Source organism: Lynx rufus, unplaced genomic scaffold, assembly GCF_022079265.1.
Source record: "Lynx rufus isolate CCGP_SWC_20201006 ecotype Redwood Valley unplaced genomic scaffold, mLynRuf1.p SCAF_23, whole genome shotgun sequence".
Classification (NCBI taxonomy): domain Eukaryota; kingdom Metazoa; phylum Chordata; class Mammalia; order Carnivora; family Felidae; genus Lynx; species Lynx rufus.
Window position 1 is genome coordinate 10,930,926 of NW_025814838.1, and position 24,044 is coordinate 10,954,969.

The following is a 24,044-nucleotide window of genomic DNA, read 5'->3' on the forward strand; positions in this document are numbered from 1 at the left end:
CAGGAGATTTAATTTCATGTTTTTGAAGATACAGCATGTGGGCAATGTTGTCAGCAGATAATGAGCACACTCTAAGGCTTGCCTGTTTCTGTGGTCTTTCCATGACCAGCATCTCCAAGGTGTGCGTGCGGGTTGGGGTACAGGTGCACGAGAAGGTGCACCAACACCCCGAGAAGATGCCTCATGTATAGGAGCTGGCTTACTTTCTTGTTCTTGCCACTGGTTGCTGCGTCTGGTCTTTCTCTTAGACCCAGAGCTCCGTGGCTCATGCTTCTCAAGAGCTTACCATGGGACTGGCTTAACGCTGAGCGCTCCAGTGCACCCACTTGTTTGACCCTCTCCGCTCTGTGAAGGGGAGACACCATCATTATCCTCGTTTTACAGATGAGAAAACCGGGGCTCAGGGCACTGAGGTCACTTGTTGTGGTCAGTGAGGGGCAGAGCCAACAAGGAGACCCAGGAAGTCCAACCCCAGAGGCTGTGTTCTAGTCCACTCTTGTGTTGCCGATCATTCATTCATTCACTTGCTCATTCACAAGTTCACTCACACAGACGTGCCAGACGCCTACTGTCTGCCAGGGATGCACGCACCCACAGCTTGTTCCAGGTTTCCATGTTTACACAAGAGCCTACGGACTGGGACCGAGGAGCTGTCCTAAGGGCAGCGGAGGTAGGGATGGCTGTGGCACTTCGGCAGGGGTGGCCGGCCCTCCCAGATCGATGATAATGCGGCATCCGCTGCCACCGTGTGGATCAGCTCCCCCTGAGGACCCTGGTGCTAGCACAGTGGCTGGAACACAGCAGGAAGCAAACAGCTACCATTAACTGAAGAAATGAATGAATGAGCGCGCAGGATTCCAGATAGCCTCCACGTCTCGGAGAGTTTTCTCAAGAAATGCAGTCCTGTTACGTCCCCTACATCCAACCCTTGCTGGTCTCAAGTCCAGTCTCTCATCCCCATCCTGCGAGGTCTCGTCCCTTTCTGTCTGGCTTCATCTCCGCCCCCCAGCCTCCCTCCCACTCACCCCTGCTCCAGGACACCTGGATGTCTCGGCGCCTCTGTGAGGAGGGCTCTCTCTCGTTTCTGACCTTTTCTTTCTTCCTGGTCCTCTGGCTGGAACAGTCTTCCTTCCTTTCCCCACCGTCCTCCTGCCCAGACCGCACTCCCCACGGAGAGCTCAGCCAAGGCATCAGCTCTACTAAGAAGCCTTCCCAGTTAGAGGCACCACCCTGGTGCTTCTCTAGTCTCTTTTTATAAAGGTGTTTATTTTTTTTTTTTTTAAATTTTTTTTTTTCAACGTTTTTTATTTATTTTGGGGACAGAGAGAGACAGAGCATGAACGGGGGAGGGGCAGAGAGAGAGGGAGACACAGAATCGGAAACAGGCTCCAGGCTCTGGGCCGTCAGCCCAGAGCCCGACGCGGGGCTCGAACTCACGGACCGCGAGATCGTGACCTGGCTGAAGTCGGACGCTTAACCGACTGCGCCACCCAGGCGCCCCAAGGTGTTTATTTTTGAGAGAGAAAGAGCATGAGCAGAGGAAGGGGGAGGACACAGAGAGAGGGGACAGAGGATCTGAAGTGGGCTCTGTGCTAACAGGAGAGAGCTCAATGCAGCGCTTTGAACTCAGGAGCCATGAGACCTTGACCTGAGGGGAAGTCGGAATTTTAACCGACTGAGCCACCCAGGCGCCCCGAGGTGGGTGCTTCTCTAAGTGTTTGCCCCTCTCAGTTTTGTTTTGTTTTGTTTTGTTTTGCACAGTTTTACAACTTTTAATTTATGTGTCTCTTTCCTGAGCTCTGGACTGTCAACTCCATGAGGAGAGTGGCTGTGTCTGGTCTGTTCACCAATGTATCGCTGGTGCCTAAAGCAGTACTGAGCACATGGTGGTGCTCGTCTGACTTTCTCCATCCATCCATCCATCCTCTATTCATGAATAATTAGGGGCCAAGCACACGGACATCCCTATGCACCAGGCCCTCCACACGCTGGCTTTCCCACAGACACTAACAAATGGAGGACTGGTCACAAACTTATTGGGGTCCTACTTAAGGAAGGGCTTTGTGACCATTTAGGGCAGTGTGGGGACACTCCAGACCAGTGTCCTTGGATTCCCCAAAGAAAGGGGGATGACCAATTCTCTTAAGTCTGAGCTGTAAAACCAAGATAGTCCAGAGAGAAGATCTGTAGAGCAGCTGTCAGTGGAGAAATGGATCTCATTTCCAATCCTGGAAGAGTGGGCAGAAGCCTGGCTGCCTCCCCCAAGCACGAGCAGGGCTGCCTGAGATGGCACCCCACTGCTGTCACAACCTCTGGGGCTTCAAGATCTTTTCACAGACTCACCGTGCAAGCCCATAAACGCTTACTACACAGTGATTACTACTCAAATTTAAGCGCCTGTTCAGGTTCAACATATGGCTCCCCAACTTCAAACTCACTAAAAGCTTCTCACTGCATTTCAAATACAATCTGAGCTTTCCTTCCACGGCCTTCAAGCCCCCCTCATGATCTGTCCCATTCCCTCTGAGACCTCCCTTCTACCACTCTCCCTCTCATGGTGCTCTGGCCACACTCGCCTTGCTGCTCCATGAGTGTGCCAAGCTCCTTCCTGGAGGCCCAGGGCCTTTGCACATGCTCTTCTCTCTGTTTGGAATGCTATAGGTCTCCCAGTGGATGGTTCTTTTTTACAGGATTCTGCTCTGCAGTAATCTCCTTAGAAAAGCTTTCCTGAATGAACCATCCCATTGGAAGTAGTCCCCATCAGCCTCTTCAGTCCTCAGCAAGGACAGGAATGAAGTTTTATGTTCTTTAGCTGAAATGTTTTTCTTCGTTTATTTGCTTACTCACAGGCTGCCTTACCACCTGACTATAATTCCATGACAAGAGCCTGTCTAGGTCACCGTGGTCTCTCTGCACCTAGTACACTGTAGCCACTTGGTGACTGTCTGTAAAGCAATGAGCACCTTTTCTGCCAGCCACCAGCATGGCACTCCCATGGGATGGAGAAGTCCCTCTGATGGCCCAACAATGGCCACCTGCTCTGAGCCAGGCCCTGCGCAGAGTCCTGGGGTTGTGCTGCCACAAGGCGGGGGGGGGGGGCATTCCCTACAGTTCTTTCCTTTCTTTTTACCAATTTTATACTGTTTGCCTTATAAGTTATTAGGAATTCAGAAAAAAATTCAAAATACAAAATGCAGGGCCCCCTGCATCACACGCTGTTGCTCTGCCAGGGGTCTTGGTGGTTCTCACATCAAAGTTACCAGCCCTATGGTAGGAAGCCTCACAAATCACTAGCCATTGAGTGGCCAACCTCATTTGTCACCGCCAGAAGTGCCCAGTTACCCACTGGCAGGCTGATAAACAGGGAGAGCCCAGCCACCAGGCATCCGTCTCGTTAATGTCTTCAGTTGGCCGCCTGGGGCCCCAGCGCAGGATCCAACTGGGGCAGTGTCTAATGGCCCCCTGATGCTGGTAATTTATGGAGTCGACTTCCATGGCAGCTTGAATCCAGCCAATCCATTTGGATCCTTAATTGAGAATGGTGGCTTAACAAGAAACCCCATGCAGTAGGGCACAGCTCGGCCAGGTAGGCCACAGCTGGCTGGTGAGGGACCGGCAGGGACATATAAGCAGGTGGGATCCTTCCTGCCTATCCCCGCCCACTCCCAGCTTTTCACGATACTCCCTATTCTAAAACTAGACTCTTCGTAGTTAACCCAGCAGCCCAGCTCACTGGGACTGCTCAACTCCAGAGATGCATCACCTTCTCTGGCTCCTTGCTGATATGGGGAAGGCAGAAATCAGGTGCTGGAGTTTTGTGTGGGCAACCCTCACCACGCTGGAATCATGCTTCCTTTCCTCCGGCATCCCCCACCCAAGTGGACATACTCCTTCATTCAGAAATCATATTCAGCACCTACAGATGCTGAGGACAGGGAACACAGTCCCAGCTTTCTCGAGGACGATCAGCAAGTGATCAGAGAAACCAACAAGATGATGTTTAAATGGTAAGTGCTAAGAAAAGAAAACAATAAAATAGGTACATGTCAAGTGGAGAATTTGCTCTTGTGGCATATGTAGGTGGGAGGGAAGGCTTCTCTGATGGTTCACCATTGGGATGCAGATCAGAATGACAAAAAAAAAAAAGCCTATGTGAAAACCTGGGGGAAAGTATTCTAGGCCGGAAGATGAGAATCTGCGAAGCTGGAGGCAGGAACAAGCTTGGCATGTGTGACAACAACACAAGAAGTGTGAGTGGGGAGGAGAGTGGTAACAAATGAGGCTGGATGCATAGAGGCCAGACTCGGTCTGCAGGTATGGCTGATGTCATAAGGGTGGTGCTGGGCAAAAAAAAAAACAAAAAACAAAATAAAAACTAAAAATGCATCCCATGGATTCATGTACCCACACACCTGTCTGTCTATCCAGTGGCCCACCTGCCCACCCATCCACCGACCCATCCATCCATCCACCCACTCACCCATCTATCCATCCATCCATCCATGTATCAATTCATCTGTCCATCCATGTATCTATCCATGTATCCATCCATCCATCCATCCATCCATCCATCCATCCATCCACTCATTCAATGACTGATTTGAATAAAACCCTGTGCTAGGAATTGGGGAGACAGAAACACCATTAAGCATGAGATACGTGGGCAGAGATACCTGGGCTCAGTTTGGAGCTCTACCACTTCTAGCTAAGACCCAGAAAGTTCTTGGCCCTCCAGAGGCCTCAGTTTTCCAGTCTGTAAAAGGAGACTAATGCCATCACTTCATTACGGTACTGGTTTGTCCCGTCTATTGCTAATACAGGTTTAGGAGTCGTCACTGGGTAGGATAAAAAATTAAGAGGATTCTACTGTTAAAAAAAACAGACCAAGGCTTCAGGTCAGTTTGGACCAATGAGAGCGGCCACACACTCTGTCTCTCTCCCTCCTCCCGTTTAAGATGCCAGTTCCCGTGCACTGGAAGATCTGCAGGTATGGGGTTAGCTACCATCTGGGCTCTCCAACTCCCCTTCTCTTCCATCTCCATCCTCAAATGTCAGACTGGGAAAGAGAAGCCGGCAGGGGGGCCGCAAAAGACGAAGAAGCACGACAGGACTCCTACCTCAGAAAATTGGAGCCTCCCGAAGTCACTGGGGGGACTTGCAATCTTGAAGACTTTCTTTGGCATCACCCATGTCTCCAGGGTCTCAAGTTTGCTCACGGCCAGATTGGTAGCGTGATGCTTGATCAGAAAGCCCTGGAAGCGGTCCGCAAGGAAGTAGAGGTGGACGGATGCTGGGTGGCCCATCGGGTAGTACCTGTAACAGATGCAGTCTTATGTGGGCTCATGCGGTAGGGCCAGAGATGTGTGGGCTCACAACGGAGCGCGCTACCCATCATACTGGGGCCGTTCCAAAAACAGGCCCCGTTTTACACAGTGCAGACCATGGTCCTTTGCACCCTCCTGAAAGCTGCTCCCTGTGTATCTCAGGTCCCAACAACTATAAATGACTTCTTGGCTGTTTATAAATGTAAAACATGCTGACTGAACAAAAGCACAATAAAGAAAATAAACATTATTACTTTTGATGCTTCTTCCCATGGAGGATGTCAGTTCACAGTTATTTATTGATCCTCTGGCGCTAGGTACCAGAAAGTGACAACAGTATGCCAACGGTGCCATATTGATGTCTTTCCCTTCAGCCTTATTTTCTATGCATATATTTGCATATATCTTACATATTTGGGATCATAATATACCTTCTGCTTATATTCTGCTTTTGCTTCATAGTATTGCCCAAGCATTATCTCATGTCTTTGAAAAGTCTCTGAAAACATGATTTTTGTCTGAGTGTGTTTACACACACCACTCCACTGTAATGCCATAGGTCAGAGAGCAAGTCCATCTTTGGATGTTTAATGTGTTTTTTGTGGGTTTTTTTTTTTTTTTTTTGCAATTCTAAACAATGCTGCATTAAACATCTTTTAATAAAAAACCTTTTTTGGAACATCACTCTCTCTCATCTCCAAAAGGCTCTTTATGTCTGCTGTTCAACTTTATCAGAAAGGTTGTACAGATTTACATTCCCACTGTCCTTCTCACCCCACAGCATTGGGTATTATCCTTAAAAACTATTGCCAGTCCAAGAAATATACACACAAACAGGTAGCCCCTTAGTACACATGCCTTTGATACTCAAGGTCTCTGGGCTGAAAGGGGCAGGGAAGCTAAGCAGAGGTACCCCAAGGAGGTGGGTGGGGGTAGGGGGGAAGGCACAGAGAGAGGGGAGTTGTGGACAGCTCAGCTCTTTGTCCTTCCTACGCTTGAAATAAAAGCTGTCGGCCTCTGCAATGTGTTAATAGCATAGCACTCAGAAGGTGCTGGTGGCCCCTAGGAAACAGCATTCCACAAATCATTGCCCCACCCCTTGTCCTTCCTGCCCTCTGGCTCCAGTCAGGAGTTTAAGTCTTCGTGTCCAATTATAATGGTCAGGGAAGCCGCCTTCCTGTGTTGACACATCTCCCGAAGTCACTGTCTTGTTGTTGGGATGCCTCCGGGGCTCTGAGAAAAAAAGCTTGTGCTGTCTTGGGATTGCCAGTAGAACATTCAGGGCTTATGCAAACCCGCTTTGGGTCTGGATGCTGGGAGCCACAAACGCCCCTCCCTGGACTGTGCTGCTGAACTTTCTGCCATTATGGGAATGCTTTTCTCCTCTGCTGTCCAGTACAGTAGCAACCAGCCACCTGTGACTCCTGAGCTCTTGAAACGTGGCCAGTGTGCCTAAGGAGCTGACGTTTGAATTTTAGTTAATTTAAATGTGAATGCTCGCTAGTGGCTGGTAGCCACTGTGGAGAGCCTAGAGTTGTGGAGGGGTCTTGGGGCAGCCTGCATTCATGTCCCCAGTTCTTCACCTCTGCTGTCTCCACACTCTTTTCCATTTGACTCTGTACGTCTCCTTGCACCAATGAGACAGTCTAGTTCTCGGTCTTGAATCTGTTTTGGCTAGCAGAGTGTGGTACAAGGGGTGTCATGCCAGGTCTGAGCCAGAGCCTCCAGAGTCTTGTACATTTCTACTTGGCTCTTGTTCTTTTGTGCCTACCTTGAGAGCATGCCTGAGCTCGCCTGCCAGGGGAGGAGGCACGGAGAACAAGAACAGAGCCATCCCCACCATCCCAGCCGAAGCCATCCTATATCCGCTGACAAGTCTCAGCTACAGACAACAGAGCCCCACTTGTGACCTGCAGCTGGCTGTACATGCAGAAGAGACACCAGCTGAGACCAGGAAAACTGCCCAGCTGACCCACACGCTTGAGCGCTGTGTCAATGCTGATCCTTTCAAAACACTGATTTGGGACTTGTTATGTGGCATCATTACAATAGATAGTCTGTCCACGTTTGTTCTGTAAGGTGGGTAGGGTCAGTGAGGGTGGACGAAACATAGGAGAGCTTGTCATGAGAGTCAAGAGAAAAAAGTGGTTCCAGAAGGGAGTGGTCAGTGGTACTAGGTGCTACTAAGGGATCAAGTAAATGAGCCATGGTCAAGCACTCTAGAAATCCAGGAGTTAGTCTTTGATTGCTTGCCTTCCCTCACCTTCTATCAAGAAATCCTGTTGTTCCCACCTGAATCCATCCTCTCTTCTCCTTATGCACTGCTAGCATCCTCATCCAAGCCACCATCACACCCTACCTGGCCCTTTCCAGGAGCTTCCTTGCTTGTCCCTTCCTACTTTGTCCACCGTAACCCATTGTTAGGAGCCATATCCACTGTCCACTGCTTACATACCATAAGTGGTTTGCTTGATGTCTATGATAAAATCCAACCTCCCCATGTGGCCGACCAGGTCCTGCCTCTCCTTCCAGCCTCACTTTGTTTCCCTTTGTCCCAACCCCCTACCTTCTAGCCACATGGATTCTTTATTTTGGGTTCTTGAGCATGCTAAGCTCATTTCTACCTTGGGACCTTTGCACAGGATAAACTTTTTGCTGGGGATGCTCTTCTCCTGTTACGTTGCACGTCTGGCTCTGTAGTCCCATTCTGCACAAATGTTACCACCTCAGAGAGATCTTGCTTGACCACTGAATCTTAAGTCACCAACTCATTGCTACCATGTGGCTTTTGTTAGGTATGCTGAGGTACTGTCTTTACACTAGAAGGGAAAATCCTTGAATTCAGGGGCCTGGTTTGTCTGGGTCACAGCCGAGTGCCCAGTGCCTCACAGGGCCTGACACGTGGGAGATGCTCAGTAAATGCATGTTGATTGAGTCAAAATTCGAGAAGGGTTTTCTCTTGAACCTTTGGCTTCTAAGGTGCATCTAGGGTACATATAACCCTATATATAACTGAAAACAAAGTTCTGTGATACCTCCTCTTGACTGTATATGGTACTTGAGCAATTAAAACTAAAATGAGGGGTGTGCCCGGGTGGTTCAGTCCTTCAAGTGTCCAACCTCAGCTCAGGTCATGATCTCACGGCTTGTGAGTTCGAGCCCCGTGTAGGGTTCTTTGCTGACAGTTCAGAGCCTGGAGCCTGCATCAGTTTCTGTCTCTGTCTCTCTGTGCCCCTCTCCCACTCTTTCTCTCTCTCTCTCTCTCTCTCTCAAAAATAAACATTAAAAAATTTAAAAACAGTAAGACAGGTCGTTTTAATTAGGTGCAGTACAATATGCAAAATCCAACAGGATATGACCCAAAGGGTGCCACAGATGCATCCCATCTGGCCCAAAGGGGTTTTCCTTATTTAAAGAAGGTGGGCATTGAAAAAACTTAGATTCACACAAAAATCTGGTTTCTAATTTCTCTTGAAAAATCAGGAGACTGGTTGGCAACTTCAAGTCTGCAATTCCCAGAAGGCAAGGATGTGCTGGAGCTCAGTACCAGGGCCCATGGGTACTCCACACTGGCATGGTCACCCCGCCCCGTGAGGACTGGCACTGGCTGACACCTGCTATTCTCTGGCCCTGGAGAGCATTTGGATTTAAGTGCCTGTATTAAAATACTGACATGGTTATCTCTGGATGGTGGCTCAAAAGCAAACTTGTATGTATGTATGTATGTATGTATTTGTTTATTTTGTATTCTCTCAATTTGCCATTTCAAAAATTTCTGCAATGAACATGTGTCATTTTATAATGAGAAAAAAATCAATAAACATTACTTTTATGAAAGGTTATACTATAGACTGGAAGGACAATTTGCATGAGACGCCCAGAGGAAATGAGACTCCTGAAATAAAGTTTTCACTTGCTATTTCCCCAGATACCCCACAGGCAGGAATTCACTCTCTTTTGCCTTTTGGGATAAGGGTCCTTTGTCCTGATTTATTTGCAGGCACATATCCATAAATATATCTGCTTTGCCCACAGCAAGGCACAATGGTTCTATTATAATAAAAAATGAGGCAGAAGCCAAAGGATTCGAGGCCTGAGGCAACTTGATGGCTTGTTTAATCCCCAAACAAATACCAGGAGAATATTTCAACAACCCTAAATAAATTGTGGGTGTCTTTTGGAATTTCGTATCAGTCATTTACCTTATCAATTCCATCAAGTCTGGGACTAAAACTATTCTTGAACAACATTTGCCTCCCCAGAGTCAGACACCGGGTTACCTACAGGGATGCATGTGGTGGCTCTGAAAGCCAGGATCCTGTCCCAAACTAGCAGGAGGGGAAAGACACTGGTGACGACCTTGACCCGGGGCACCGCACCTATCCGCAGTGGGCGTGTTGGAGGGAAGTCTAAGCTACTGGCCGCTTGGGAGAGGGAGGAGTGGGGCTCTTGGGGGAGCCCCAGATGAGCATCACAGAGGCCTTGAAAGTGACCTTCAAAGACTGGGGGAGGGTGGGCCACACAGGAAGCGGGGAGGCGCTGAGCACAGGGAAACAGCCAAGGAGGAAGCGGTTCATACCCGCTACGAAGCGTGCAGCTCCCACACCGGGCTCAGTGTTGACTGCTTTTGGCAGCTTCATGATAATGGCAACTGAGATACCAACAGTGACATGCGTCCTTACTGAGCACTTAGCGTGTAAAACACTTAAATGGGGATGATAATAGTAACAGTGATACGTAGCTCATGAGGCAGCGTTTGAAGATGATCTCCGTTAAAATTCACACCACCTTACTGACACTATGTGCATCTTATAGATGAGGAAGCTGAGGCAGAGAGATTAATGACTTGTCCAAGGTCAACAGGTATGGAGTGCAGTCCTGGGCTCCCAACCCAGGCTGGTCTCCCTTCAAACCCAATCAGAACTCGCACGGAGAGGAGAGGCGAAGTGTGAGGCCAGGAGGAGAGAACGGAAGTGTCTGCTGCAGCCCAGCTGGGTATGCACCAGGCACTGGGCGGATACTCCCATGTTTGCAGCTTGGAGGGAACAAGACAGTTCCTCTTTCTTCTCTTCTTCCACTCCCCAGATGAGGAAACAGAAGAGCAAGGAGGGACACCAGGGGAGGCCTCAGTGTGGACAGACCGTTGTTCCAAAAAGAAGAAGAAGAAGAAGAAGAAGAAGAAGAAGAAGAAGAAGAAATGTTTTCTCTTTGTAGTTAAAGGAGGGAGGTGGGATGACGAAGAGAACGGAGACCAAGAAAGAGAGGGAGAGTGATTAGCACTTCTGGGAATGCATCCTAAGGAAATCATCAGAAAAGAGAAGGGGGAAAAAAAAGAGGCTTTTTGCACAAAGATAGTCATCAGAACATTATTTACAATGGTCCATTACTGCCAAGGCAACGGGAAAGGGCAGAACCAGGCAAACTCTGGAATTTCTACTCAATGGAATCCTTGCAGGCATTAAAGAGGATCATTATCATTAGGGAGGCGGCAGAGCGGCATGGGGAAAAGGGGCGAATATTATAACGTCAAATGAAAAAAAAAAAAAACCAGGGCTCCCAATTCTTGGTGCAATTATGTAAACATCTGCAATGCGCATTGCTGGTATGGAAGAAGAGGCAGGCAAAATAGACCAGGGCTGGAGGGCTTCGCGAAGGGGAAGGGGCCCAGGGTGAATGATCTTCTACCTTCCCCTCTTCTTTCCATATATTCTAGAACACTCTTTCTTCAAGTCTCAACTGGTACCTGCTAGTGGTGGGTGAGATGACGCTAAGCGGTACCTGAACATCTTAAATAACAGTTCTGCATGTTAATGACGCTTCTGGTTATATTTTTAGGTGTGTCAGTGACAGTATGGCTATGTATTAAAAAGGAGTCTTTATTTTTCAGAGATACGTATTAAAATACGTATAGCTCAAATGAAAGGTCGCCTGGGATTTGCTGCAATCAAACTATCTGAGAGGAGGGTAAGTGGGCAAGGGCGAAGAGAGGAAATCGCCTTGGCCCTGAGCTAGAGATTGCTAGAACTGGGTGATGGGAGTGTGGGGTCGCCCTCTGCTATTTCATATATACTTGACATTTTCTGTAATAAAAAGTAAAAAAAAAAAAAAAAAAAAAGTTCTGCATTTTCATGGTTACCTTCCACTTAAGACAAACACCACTATACAACATGGTGATCTAAAGCTTCCCTGTAAGATACACGTACTTAGCATAAACATGAACGCGCTGCGAGGGAATAAGTAGGTAAACAGTAGACCTGGTATTATGAAAAAGCGGAAGAGTGACCGTGGCTTACAGTGGAAGAGTGCCAGCCCTTGGGACGGTTCAGAGGCTTTTCAGGCCCTAGGAGACTGGGAGAGGTGAGGTGCGCGGCTACAGCTCCCAGAGAGGTGGAGGTCCCCACGCAGCGCCCCCTTTTGGTGCTGTGCCGCCCGCCCCTCCTGCACCCAGGGACGATTCTCCGCACCCGGGGGGCTCACCGGCAGCTGTTCTCCCCCTCCACGTGCAGCGACGACTCAGCCCGTCGGAGGCCCAGGCGGGCAAAGGAGTGATACAAGGTGAGTGCCACGTCGCTCAGGCTGTGGGTGCCATCTGGCTCATCGTACACGTTCTCCCAGTAGGAGCGGAGGCCCGGGGTGCCCGCGGGGTAGTTCCCGTACAGGTAATAGTCCAGCTGCCCGATGATTTCCTGATTCACCACGGCTTCGAATTTTCGGGCAAAGAAGGTGGGCCTGGCTGTCTGCTGTGCTCATGGGATAAAAAAAGCAGTGTCAGGGAGTGGGATGGGGAAGGGAGTGGGGGTTTGGGGAGCGGGGCTCGGCAAGCCACCCTGTCTCGATCCACATCCCAGCTCTGACACTTTCTAACCTCTCTGTCCTCAGTTTCCCTATCCGTAAAGTGGAGATCCTCAGAAGTGTGTTAGGACTGAATGAGTTAATATTTGGAGAGCATTTAAAGCAATGATGGGCACAGAGTAAGCATCATTTAAATGTCTGTTAAATAAATGACGTCCTAGATGTTTATAGCTGAGATGGATCTCAGGAATCATTTAGCTGAAGGTCTGGGGCAAATATAGCCTACAGATATATTTTAGTCGTCCAGCAGAGTGTTTTAAAATTGAATTAGCTGGCAATATTTAAAAAGTACAAGAGTTCACAGAAACAACTTTTAGCTTTCCTTTAAGCAGAAATACGTCTGGCAACATCCAGGCCCCTGTTCCTACATGGGAATGACTGCTTAAAGCTGGAAAGCAAGGGGGCGCCTGGGGGGCCCAGTCAGTTAAGTGTCCGACTCTTGATTTCGGCTCAGGTCATGATCCCAGGGTCTTGGGATCGAGCCCCGCATCAGGCTGCACTGAGCGTGGAGCCTGCTTGGGATTCTCCCTCTCCCTCTACCCCTCTTCCCTGTGTGCTCACTCTAAAATAAAAAATAAAAAGGCTGAAAAGCAGCTGTCCCTTTAGATGGGCATATCCTCTTCAGCTCACTATAGTCTCCACTACTCCCTACTGCCTCCTGGGCACTGCAGCTGATTTACAGACTCACAAGGAACTCCGAGAGGTAGTGATCAGAACAATCTGTGGGAGCGAGACTTAGGAATCTACATTCTTAACAGGTTTTTGGGGTGATACTTTTATAAGACTCCAGGGTAAGGTAAATGGTGCCTAACTGGGCTAAATACCACAGTCAATTGAACATTTTTAAAAAAATTCAGATTCTGGGGTCCATCCCCAGGCCTACAGACTCAACATCTCTGGAGATGAGGTTTAGGAATCTGGAGGCCAAGAAGCTTCCCAGGTGACCATGATGCAGTATTAAAAGACCACGTATGTAAACCAAGTTTTCAAGGAAACTGAGGTCCAGAGGGGGAAAGGGACTTATCTAAGGCCATACAGCAAGCTAATGGCAAAGCCAAGATGAAGATCCTGGGTTGAGGATAAAGAAGGAAAATTCTGAGCCCGCTGTGACCTACTGGGTCTTATACTAATATCTGGGCAGGGATCAACAAAGGGCCATAGTAACTATTTCCAGCTTTGCAACTACTCAACTCTTCTGTCATAGTGTGAAAGCAGCCACATAGTAAATGCAGCTGTGGTCAATGGGTGTGGCTGTTTCCCAAAAAAACTTTATTTACAAAAGCAGGCAGTGTGCTGGATTTAGCTCAGGGGGTGTAGTTTGGTGACCCCCGTCTAGGACTGTGGAAACAAAACCCAGCCCTCCCTTGAGGAGCTAATGGTCTAGTGTTATTACTGACCTTAAGCTGGGTCTAACACTGTTTTCACTGCAGTGGGTTAATAGCACCAATGACCATAAAAACCACCGAGCACATACTATATACACTGAATGCTGCGTTATATCACCACCTCGAATCCGCAACTCTGCAAAGCAGGCATTATGAGTTTCATCTGACACAGAAGGAAACTGAGCTCAAATACAAACTCACACGGCTGCAGGACTCTCAAGCCCAAGCTCTTCCCACTATGCCATCCTAGGACTGGGCTGCTGGGTAAGCTGGAAGCTCCCGAAAACAAACATCCTTGGTATTATCCTGAAGATCCCCTCACTTCTTGGCTTCATGAACCCTGTGGCGGTTCACGGACAGTATTTAATAGTATTCTCACGGGGCGCCTGGGTGGCGCAGTCGGTTAAGCGTCCGACTTCAGCCAGGTCACGATCTCACGGTCCGTGAGTTCGAGCCCCGCGTCAGGCTCTGGGCTGATGGCTCGGAGCCTGGAGCCTGTTTCCGATTCTGTGTCTCCCTCTCTCTCTGCCCCTCCCCCGTTCATGCTCTGTCTCTCTCTGTCCCAAAAATAAATAAAAACGTGGAAAAAAGAATTAAAAAAAAATAATAGTATTCTCACTCTCCCTGGGGGGGGTGGGGAGTAAGTTCAGTTCAGTTACCTTACAGTAGTGCTGAAAGGAGACCACTTGGGGTCAAATCCTTACACTGCTACTTCCTAACTATGTCTTTAGGCAAATCACCCAGGGCTTTAGCTTTCTCATCCTTAAAATGGGTATAATAAAATATGTACTAAGCACAGAGTCTGGCACAGAGTCTGGCACACGGTGTTAGCTATTATTATGTGACTATTATCACTACTCCCCAAAGCCTGCTACGAGGGGCTTCTAGACCTTCATGTTCTCGAGGCAGAGAATGGACTCAGAGGCCGGCAGCCTCCCTCGTCTGCTTGTGATTCTTTATTCACAGCTGTATCTTCTAAAAGGGCACGTTTCTATATTTATCACTCTTCTTTGAACAAGAACTCTAAGTTCCTTACAGGCAGCAGTTTCTTAGACTCTAGATGTTGGGGGATATTCTTGATCTCTGTTTACTGTGAGAGGAATAGCTGTGAGCACGTGCGAGGTCTCTGTTAGCTCGTCTTTACCAGAGACCACGATGTTCCTGGGAGGCTGGGGCTGGAACGCAGATGCCGCCACCAGGGGCAGCGTCCCACCAACTGCCGTGGCCATTTGCCCTAAATGATGAAGGTCCTTGGCATTGAGGCAAACAGTTGGTCCTCTACAAAAGCGGGAATCTTTTTTTTTTTTTTCCTTTTGAATAGGTCAGCTATTTCCCCTGCAACCCTCTTTCTGCTCAGTAGATCCCTTCTCCATGGACAAAGGAGTTAAATGTCACCCAAGTTCATACCTAAATTAACATGGGTTTGAAGAGGTCCCTGGGTAGCTCTTAATCTGCCACCAAAAACAGGCCTAAAAGAATACTTATTGCAGCAACCGCTTACAGAGGTGAAAGATGTTAGGTGGGCACCTTGAGGAAATCCGAATAATGAGACGAAACCCTCTGTGTGTTCTGCACCCATGTGGACACAAAACCAGGGTGGCAGTGGGGTTTGATGGAAAAGAACCAGGTCTGCAGCTAGAGGCATCTGGGAGGGACCTCCAGCCCTGCCACTCCACTCTGTGTCCACGGACAAGGAAGTTAGCCCCTCTGTGCCTCAGTTTCCCCACGTGCACAATGGGGATGCTGCCTACCCCAGTGAAGCCAAGGCCCACAGAGGTCCTGGCACAGAGCCTGGTACGGGACAGATTCCTATTCCTGTGCTTCTCAAGCATAAATAGCCTCCTCCTCTACCTGGGAATCTTATTTATGTGCAGATTCTGCCCCAGGCCAGCTGGAGCAGTGGAGATGGCAGCCTTCTAACAGCTCCCTGGTGATGCTTATGCCAGCTCCCTGGACCACACGCTGAGGAGCCTGCTAAGAGACTAGAAGCTCCACTCGGGTGGGGGTGGCCGTGTCCTCCCGTGGATGGTTCTATTATGTGTCAGAGTGAGTCTGCGGGGGCGCCTCAGCTCGGGTTACCCACCTGCACTCCCTCTGTGTTAGTGGTTGGGGAAGAAGCATACCATCTCCACGTGGTGGCTCTGGTGACCTCAGAGTGATGTGTTTAACCACTCTGTAGCTTTCTGCTTGCCCTCTCAGCAGCAGGTGCCAGGGCACGGTGAGGGGGGTGAGGCGGGAGCGGGACGGGCACTCACACAGGACGGAAGGAGGCTGCCATCCAGAAGAGGTCTGGGCGCCAAGCATCCTTGGGGCTCATGGAAGCAGATGGAGCATTTGTGACCCCCTGCCTCTGCTCCCCGCAGAACCGTAAGTCGCTTGGCTGTGCCGAGGCACTGTGATGGCGGTAACGTTTCTGCCTCTTCTGATTTCTTCGGGTTCACAGAGCGCGGTGTTTTGCAAACCTGACTGCTCATCAGGATTCTCCAGAGTGTAACACATCAAAATAAAAATTCCTGGACCTCAACAGAGATTAGGAATTCTCAAGTGGGGGTGGGTTTGCCCCCAGAGGACATTTGGCGATGTCCGAAGACATTTCTTTGTTTTCCTAACTGGAGCGTGTGGCTAGATCTAGCAGCTGGAACCCAAGGATGCAGTCTCACATCCAACAACGCACAGGACAGCGCCCCACAACAGAGAACTATTCAGCTACCATGTTCGGAGGGCTGAGGTTGAGAAACTCTGCCCTGGGTACACTCAACTTGGAACCCAGAAATGTATTTTTACTGAATATTTCAGGGGATTCTGACTGAAAAGCAGTAGAGAGAAACAGATTTGGAAACATACATAGCCCTATGGGACCTCGAGTTTTTTTACCTTTCTATGCCTCAGTTTCTCTATCTCTAAAATAGATTACTGATAATATTATCTTGGGATGCCTGGGTGGCTCAGTCAAGCGTCTGACTTCGGCTCAGGTCATGATCTTGCAGGTCATGGGTTTGAGTCCGCTGTCGGGCCAGAGCCTGGGGCCTGCTTCGGATTCTGGGTCTCCCTCTGTCTCTCTCTCTGCCCCTCCCCTCCCCCCTCAAAAATAAACAAACATTAAAAATTTTTTTAAAAAACCAATAATACACTATGTGTCACACAAGGTTGATGTGGGGTTCATGAGTCAATACAGGCCAAGTGGCTACAACTGTTGTGGCCTGGGGGGTAAGTGATCAAAACCCGGTGGCCACAGTTGATGCTGTCACTGTTACTACGGACACCCAGGTCTGGAAACGGCAAGATGAGAAGACTCGCAGGCCCGGCCTCAGAGGCCTGTGGACGTGTGCCGGGAGGGCGTGGGCCAGGGGCTGGCAGGGGCCCCAGTGGGCTCACCTGGAAGCGGTGGAAATCCTGCGGCTTGAAGTCGTTGGGGGAGCAGCCGCACCAGTCCACGATGTGCTTGTACTGGCACTTACAGCCCAGCTTGCGGTTCCAGTTGGTGATGCGCAGGTTGTTGTCCACCATGGTGTCGCAGTGGGGGCTGTTCTCCAGGACGGTGTGGAAGAAGGACTGCGGGGAGACAGGGACCAGCCTGAGACCTCCTCCAGCCTCCCTCGAGTGGGCTGAGGTGGTGGTGGTGGGGCCTGCCTTCCTCCAGGACCACCTGACTGCGCAGGGACTCCCCTCTCCTGGACACTCATTGGGTCTCTCTGCAAATGGGGTCAGCTGCCAGCTTGGTCCAATTCAGGCTACACAGGATGTTTTGTCCAAGTGGCTTCATTCTGTTTGCAAGTCTAACGCTCTGAGTGTTTCTCTAAACTGTCTTTCCCCAGCAGTCTACAATCTGATTGCAAGACGTTTCCTATTGTTCACGACATCTCTGTCTGCCCGGCAGAGAGGAAAAGTCCCTCAGGTTATGTCAACACATGGGTACCAGAGGAAACGTGGTGACAATTTTCCAGAAAACCTTGGGCCAAAAGGGCTCCTGCTTTGCAAATAGTCAGATCTGAAACCAAGGGGATTCCTGTCTGAAATATCTAGAGAACAAGGACTGATGCTCTAGAATTTCACCCCTTGGTAAAAGAAGCCAGATTCAGGGATGTTTCAGTCCCGAGGTGTGTATGGGGGTGCGTCCCAGGCCCCCCTCCTCCTGCCTCAGCCACATGGGTGTGGCTACGACACAGGGAGGGGTGGGGCAGGGCTGCTCGCTGTCCGTGGTGCTGAAACAGGCTCCATTAGTTTCTTGTAATCCAATAACTCTTGGCCAACCACTCCTAGGAATCTGAGAAGGAAGCAATGCTGAGAGTGAAGAAAGAGACCAGAGAGAGGAGAGAGAGGAGGGGGGGAGGAGGGAGAGGGAGGAAGGGAGGGAGGGAGAGAGAGAGAGAAAGAGAGACAGACAGACAGACAGGCAGACTTCTGTTTGGACACTGTTTTATAACAACCCCAGATACCAGGCAGATACATTCTCCCTGCTCTCTGCTCCCTAGGGGGAAGATGTTGGGGTACACATGTCTGCCTCTAATAAATTTATAGCTCAGCCTTTAGATTTACTCTAAACTGTTTTCCTAGAGGTGGTCTGGGAGAAGGGAGGGCAAGGTATGGATCCTGGAGTGTTAAGTGCCTGTGTGTGCTGGGGCAGGGTTGAGATAGACAGAGCCAGCATCATGAACGGCATCTTGATTAAAACAACCAGAGCCTCCAAACAGTCCCTTCTCAAGCGGGGGATGGGCAAAATGAGGCTCCACCCACGAACTCCAGCTGCCCTGTGCTGCTAAATGACATATGCCCATGAACCTGGATTTTAAGCTTAAATTGTCTACAAGCCCACAGAGGCACATATTCTCCATCAAACAGTGGGGAGAAGTTCCCAATTACCAATTACCCTATGTCCTTTCATAATGATACAGAAATTCCCCGAAGATAATGGATGAGGAGGTTATCGACATTGAGAGAAAAGGTGATTTTCGCTGAAAAAGGATTAAAAGCTGATTACCTAATGTGTGTGCAGAATAGTAAAACCTGGCCCAGTGATGACAAGCCCATCATCCCTCTGGAGTGACGTGGGCAGTCAACCCTATCAGCTTGGCACTGCTCCAGATGTTGGTGAGGGATGTGGAAACGATCAAATGAGATACGTTGTCTTGTCTGACCTAGACACACAGCCTGAGCCTGAGGCACAGCCAGGAAGAAATGGTAGACCACTCACGAGAGGTGTCATGGGCTCAACAGAAGGGCAACCAGCTCTGGAGTTTCCTGAAGTCAGAAATTAGGAGGAAAGGGAACTGGAGGCCAGAGAGCTGAATCGAGAACCCCCCAGTCAGGTCTGATAAGAAGGCTGCTGGCAACATTTCAGAACTGTGTCCACCACCCCCCCCAATTTCCAGATGGAGCTGGCACTGTTTCAGAACAGGCTGCAATTGTACACAACCAGGCTTCTGAAATGGACTGCATGTTTGCGTCTCCTCCAAAATCCATAGGTTGAAATCCTAGCCCCACAATGTGATGGTGTTAGGAGGTAGAGGCCTTTGGGAGGTGATTAGGCCAGGAGGGTAGAGCCCTCATGAATGGTATTAGTGCCCTGATAAAAGGGACCCCAGAGAGCTCCCATGCCCCTTCTGGGATTGAGCACAATGAAAACTGTCAGTATGTAATCTGCAACCCAGAAGAGGGCCCTTGCTAGAACCTGACCATTCTGACACCCCAATCTCAGACTTCCAGCCTCCAGAACCGTGACAAGTACATTTTTGTCGTTTAAAAGCCACCTAGTCTATTGTATTTTGTTATAGCAGTCTGAACTAAGACACCTTCCCCTCACTGAGGTCTGAAAAGTGGTGACAGGCTCCCTGGAGCTTTTCAAATGCTTCCGGAAGCCATCAGGAAATGTTGAGTCCCAATGGCTGTCAATGCAGGGGCTAGTACAGGTCCAGCAGAAGCCCTGGCTCTCTGTCTTTGAGATCACTGGAATTTCTATTGTGACCGATGAGGCCAACACTAATGTCTATCATGATATGATTAAAATATAAAAAAAAAACCCTCAAAATTAGAAAAGGGATTCTTCATGTTGAAAAAGTGGTTATTACATGATTGATGACTGTAGAGGATCTGTCAAAAGTTGATGTGGGTGTGTCCTGAAAGAGCCGGCATATACAGTTGTGCGGGTTACACACTGCACAAGCCTAGTGGGACACCATCAACACTGTAGGTCTGAGAGGTTCCAATTTTTTTTTTTTTTAAGTTTTCTGGAAAATGGCAGTGAAGGGTCTCGTTCTATCAAAATCAGTATATTGTAATGATTTTACGACCAATGGGAGCCAAGTGTCTTAAGGAAGAGCTGCCTTTTCTACTTTGCACACATATGCTGTGTGGACTGCTAGTGGCAGTGTTGTATGCCTGTCTATTCCATACCAGAGGCCGGCTATGACAGCATGGACCCTGGTGGCGGATGCAGTTCTCCAACTTCCTGGATGTTTGCAGTCCTGGACGTTTGCAGGACTATGTATTGGACCCAGCATTGCTTTGCAAAACCTTCGGCAAAAATTCAGCATCTGCTTTGTTCCAAAGGCTAGAGCTGGCTCTTACCTTGCTGAGGAACTTTTCCTTAGACACTCACCTCAGCAGGAAGCAGGGTATAGGAGTAAAATTGCTTCATTTTGGTCACCAGATCATCTGTGGAGAACGTCACATACTCCACAAACTTCCGGTTCAGCAAGAACCAATCCGAGCCTCCATCCACAGCAATGCCCTCTGGGATTCGCCGGTCCCCTAGGCGCCACATGTGGGCGTCACACTCCAGGAATAGTCGGTCCAGACCCTGTTTTCGGATGAACCTGTGAAAGCCAAAGTAGCCCTTAGCCCAGAGGTGCACAGAATCCAAATGAAATAGCACAGTCATGTCAATAAAAGCATGTATTGACACTTACTGTGTGCCAAGTATTTTTTTTGATGTTTATTTATTTGAGAGAGAGGGAGAGAACAAGTGGGGCAAGGGGCAGAGAGAGGAAGAGAGAGAATCTCAAGCAGGCTCCACGCTGTCAGTACAGAGCCTGATGTGGGGCTCGAACTCATGAACTGTGAGATCACGAACTGAGCTGAAATGAAGAGTCGGACACTTAAATGACCGAGCTACCCAGGCACTGCTACTGTGTGCCAAGTACTGAGCCAGGGGCTCTGTGTGTAGTTTGCCACTTTTTCTACACAAGTGAGACAGGTCCCTATGTCCCCATGAGGCAAGCACTGTCAATATGCCCATTTTATGGGTGAGGACGCTGATTAGAAGGTTTAGGGGGCTTGCCCAGTACAAGTAGATGGCAACAATCATCTGCTACATCCACTTCTTCCCTACGGAACTTTTGAAATCGCCTTTTCGTGCCATGAATGCCTTAGCACTTTGGTGAATACAGCCTATGGATGCTCATCTTGGAATAATGCTCTTAAAGGCATACCTCAAATATGTAGTATTAAAAAATATTACAAAAACCCTAGTTATGATGTAATTCATATGGTTTTAGATTCACACAAGAAAGGATTACAAAATATTTTTCAAAACACCAAATTTGTGTGTGTTTCTTTTGTAACACATGAGATAGCAAGATCTTGTAGCAGGTCTAACAACTGGTGTAATTTTGCAGAAGAGGGGAGCATAAATGATACTTAGAGGTATACGCATCAATCACAGTGATATGAAAATACGTGATTCCTTACAGTTACCGCGAATACTGTTGTGGTTTGTTACCTCCATTTAGCTGGATTTCAATTAGAGTTCAGTGAAAATAAAGATCACTTTCTTCCCACCAAAGTGGGAAGAATTCTATCAGAGAACCCCAGATTAAGAACTCCTGCTCTGGAGTGTATACATATTTGGGATTTGCAAGGTGGGCAGAGCAGAATTGGCACTTCCTGTTTTGTAGATGCAGAAACCAAAGATCAAAGAGCTAGCAAAACTGATGTGTTGGGAAGGTGGGCCAAACTAGAACCAAGCTTCTGACGTGAACCCTCAGTTCCTTTGCAGTAGGAGACCCACACCTGCTGTGTGCCAGGCACTGTGCTGGCCTGGTGTGGGGAAGGGAGAGGGAAGGATGTTGCTGTTCCTCAGGGTGCTGTCTCACTAGGACCTATAATCTCCTAACTATAGTCTCCTAACCCAGGGGCTTTGCTACTTCTCCAGCTCATACAACATAAAATCAACCATTTTAAAGCACGTAATTCAATGGCATTAATACATTGAGCATGCTGTGCAACTGTCACCCACGTAGTCTCAAAATATTTAAGCACTCCCAAAGGACACCCTATACCCATAAGTAGTCACTCCATGTCTGCCTTCCTTCTAACCCCTAGCAACTATCAATCTGCTTTCTGTATCTATGGATTTACCAACTCTGGACATTTCATACAGATTCACACATACAATATGTGGCCTCTTTGGGTCTGGCTTTCTCTACCAACAATAATGTTTCCAAGGCTTCATCCTGTGTTTCTGTCTACCCAGCATCCACTCCTCATTCTTCTGAGAACCACACCTTGATTTTACTTTGACAGCCACCTATCTTTAACTCTCACTTAACTTGGGTTTGCGCCCCACCCCCAGCACCAAGCGGTGGCGACACGACCCAGCCTGGTCAGTCAGAGTATTCCATCTGCCTGGCTGCCATAACTGATTCAGGGATGGGTGAGTAACTCAAGCTAACTCTGAGATTGGGCCCCGGATTTTTGCTGGATCTGCTGGGAAGGAGGGCTCTTCAAAGGCATTTTCAGCTGAGAGAATGTAAGCCTAGAGCAGCTGGCAGCCATCCTGTCACCATGAGTACAAAGGTTGTTTGACAGTGGAGGTAACACAGAAAACAGAGAGAGGAAGGGAAAGAGAGAAGGGGAGAGGGGGAGGGAGGGAGGGAGGGAAAGAGAGAGGGAGGGACAGTCTTGATGACTATGCTTGAGACCCTGGATCCCACTGTGCCTGACTCACCCGGACTCCTCAGTAACGTGCTTAGGGCATTTTGAAATGGGATTCTGTCATTTGCCGTTGAAAAAGTCCTATACGTTCCTGAACAACTTAAACTTTTATCACTACCATGATGGATGTGAATCATCTCAGTCCCTAGAGAAAGCAGATAGCCATGGACGTGGCACATAAATACCCCTCTTCCACTATGCCAGTCTGCACCTCCATCATGTGTCTTAGAGGCCTTTGAACCTGCATGTCTTCAGATTAGAGTTACCAGTCCCCCACCAGGTAGATGCTATTATCATTAGAACTGACTCTGGATTCCTCCTTTCTGCTTTCCTCACAGTTCCTAGGACAGTGCAAGGCAGTGACTCGGGAAAGATCTACCGTGATGCCCAGACTTCAGGGTATAAAAGCTGTAGATAGTTCCATTGTGCTGGACATGCTGAATTCTACAAAGAATCCCTCCCAGTGCGTCCTCCCAAACCCACTAGCATCCACTGGAGGGAAGTGTGTGGAACCTCACTAATAAATCCATATCCCCAGTACTTTCCTCCTGCTTAAGGAGAGAACCTGCCCATAGATACTGGTCACTCACTGAGCATCATGATCAGTAATTCAGCATTCAGTAATCCACTGAATTCTTAGCAAAACTGATGACTGTATTAAAAATGTTGATGACTTCATTTTTTAAATATAATTTATTGCCAAGTTAGCTAACATACCATGTGTGCAATGTGCTCTTGGCCTAGGGTGTAGATTCCCATGATGCATCGTTTACATACAACACCCAGTGCTTGTCCCAACCAGTACCCTCCTCAATGCCCGTCACCCATTTCCCCCTCCCCCCCACCATCAACCCTCAGTTTGTTCTCTGTTTTTAAGAGTCTCTTATGGTTTGCCTCTGTCTCTGTTTGAAAGTATTTTTTCCCCTTCTCTTCCCCCATGGTCTTCTGTTAAGTTTCTCTAATTCCACATATGAGCAAAAACATTATGATATCTGTCTTCTCTGACTTACTTCACTTAGCATAATACCCTCCAGTACCATCCATGTTGTTGCAAATGGCAAGATTTAATTGTTTCTCATTGCTGAGTAGTACTCCATTGTATATATAAACCACATCTTCTTTATGTTGCTGACTTATTCTGCTGAAATGTGCTTTCCATCTACATGGTGGTGCAGCTCTACCAGTAACGAGTTGAGTGACTTTGGAAAGTGATGACCCCGAGTCTTTGTTTCCCTTTTGGTAACATGACTTTGGAAAGTGATGACCAAAGTTGGGCTAGGTCTGGATTGTAATATTAAATGCCTACAGGAGTCAGACGGATAATGGAAGCATCTGAGGCAGGCTGGGTAGAAGACCACAGGGTTGGTGGAGTCAGCAAAGTAGAGAAGGCAGTTTTTGAAAAGCACTCAAATTCATTAAAAAAAAAAAAAAAGGTGCTCTGATTAAATAAAACATATCCCTAGCCTTGAAGCCAGCACATGGGCCATCAGTCATAACAACCATGGGTTAGGTAATCGTAAGGTACTTCCCAGCTGTGACATTCTCTAAGTCA

The 24,044-nt window shown here is 48.4% G+C and overlaps 1 protein-coding gene across 1 annotated transcript in view; it reads right to left on the bottom strand.

Moving 5' to 3' along the window:
- XYLT1 (xylosyltransferase 1) overlaps positions 1 to 24,044 on the bottom strand; it is a 312,312-nt gene that overhangs the window by 12,777 nt on the left and 275,491 nt on the right. Inside the window, exons 7-10 of the mRNA XM_047087107.1 lie at positions 20,157 to 20,373; positions 16,937 to 17,113; positions 11,802 to 12,064; positions 5,118 to 5,313 (exon numbers count right to left, since the gene is read on the bottom strand). Coding sequence (XP_046943063.1) covers positions 5,118 to 5,313; positions 11,802 to 12,064; positions 16,937 to 17,113; positions 20,157 to 20,373 — 853 coding nt within the window. The remainder of the gene's footprint in view (positions 1 to 5,117; positions 5,314 to 11,801; positions 12,065 to 16,936; positions 17,114 to 20,156; positions 20,374 to 24,044) is intronic.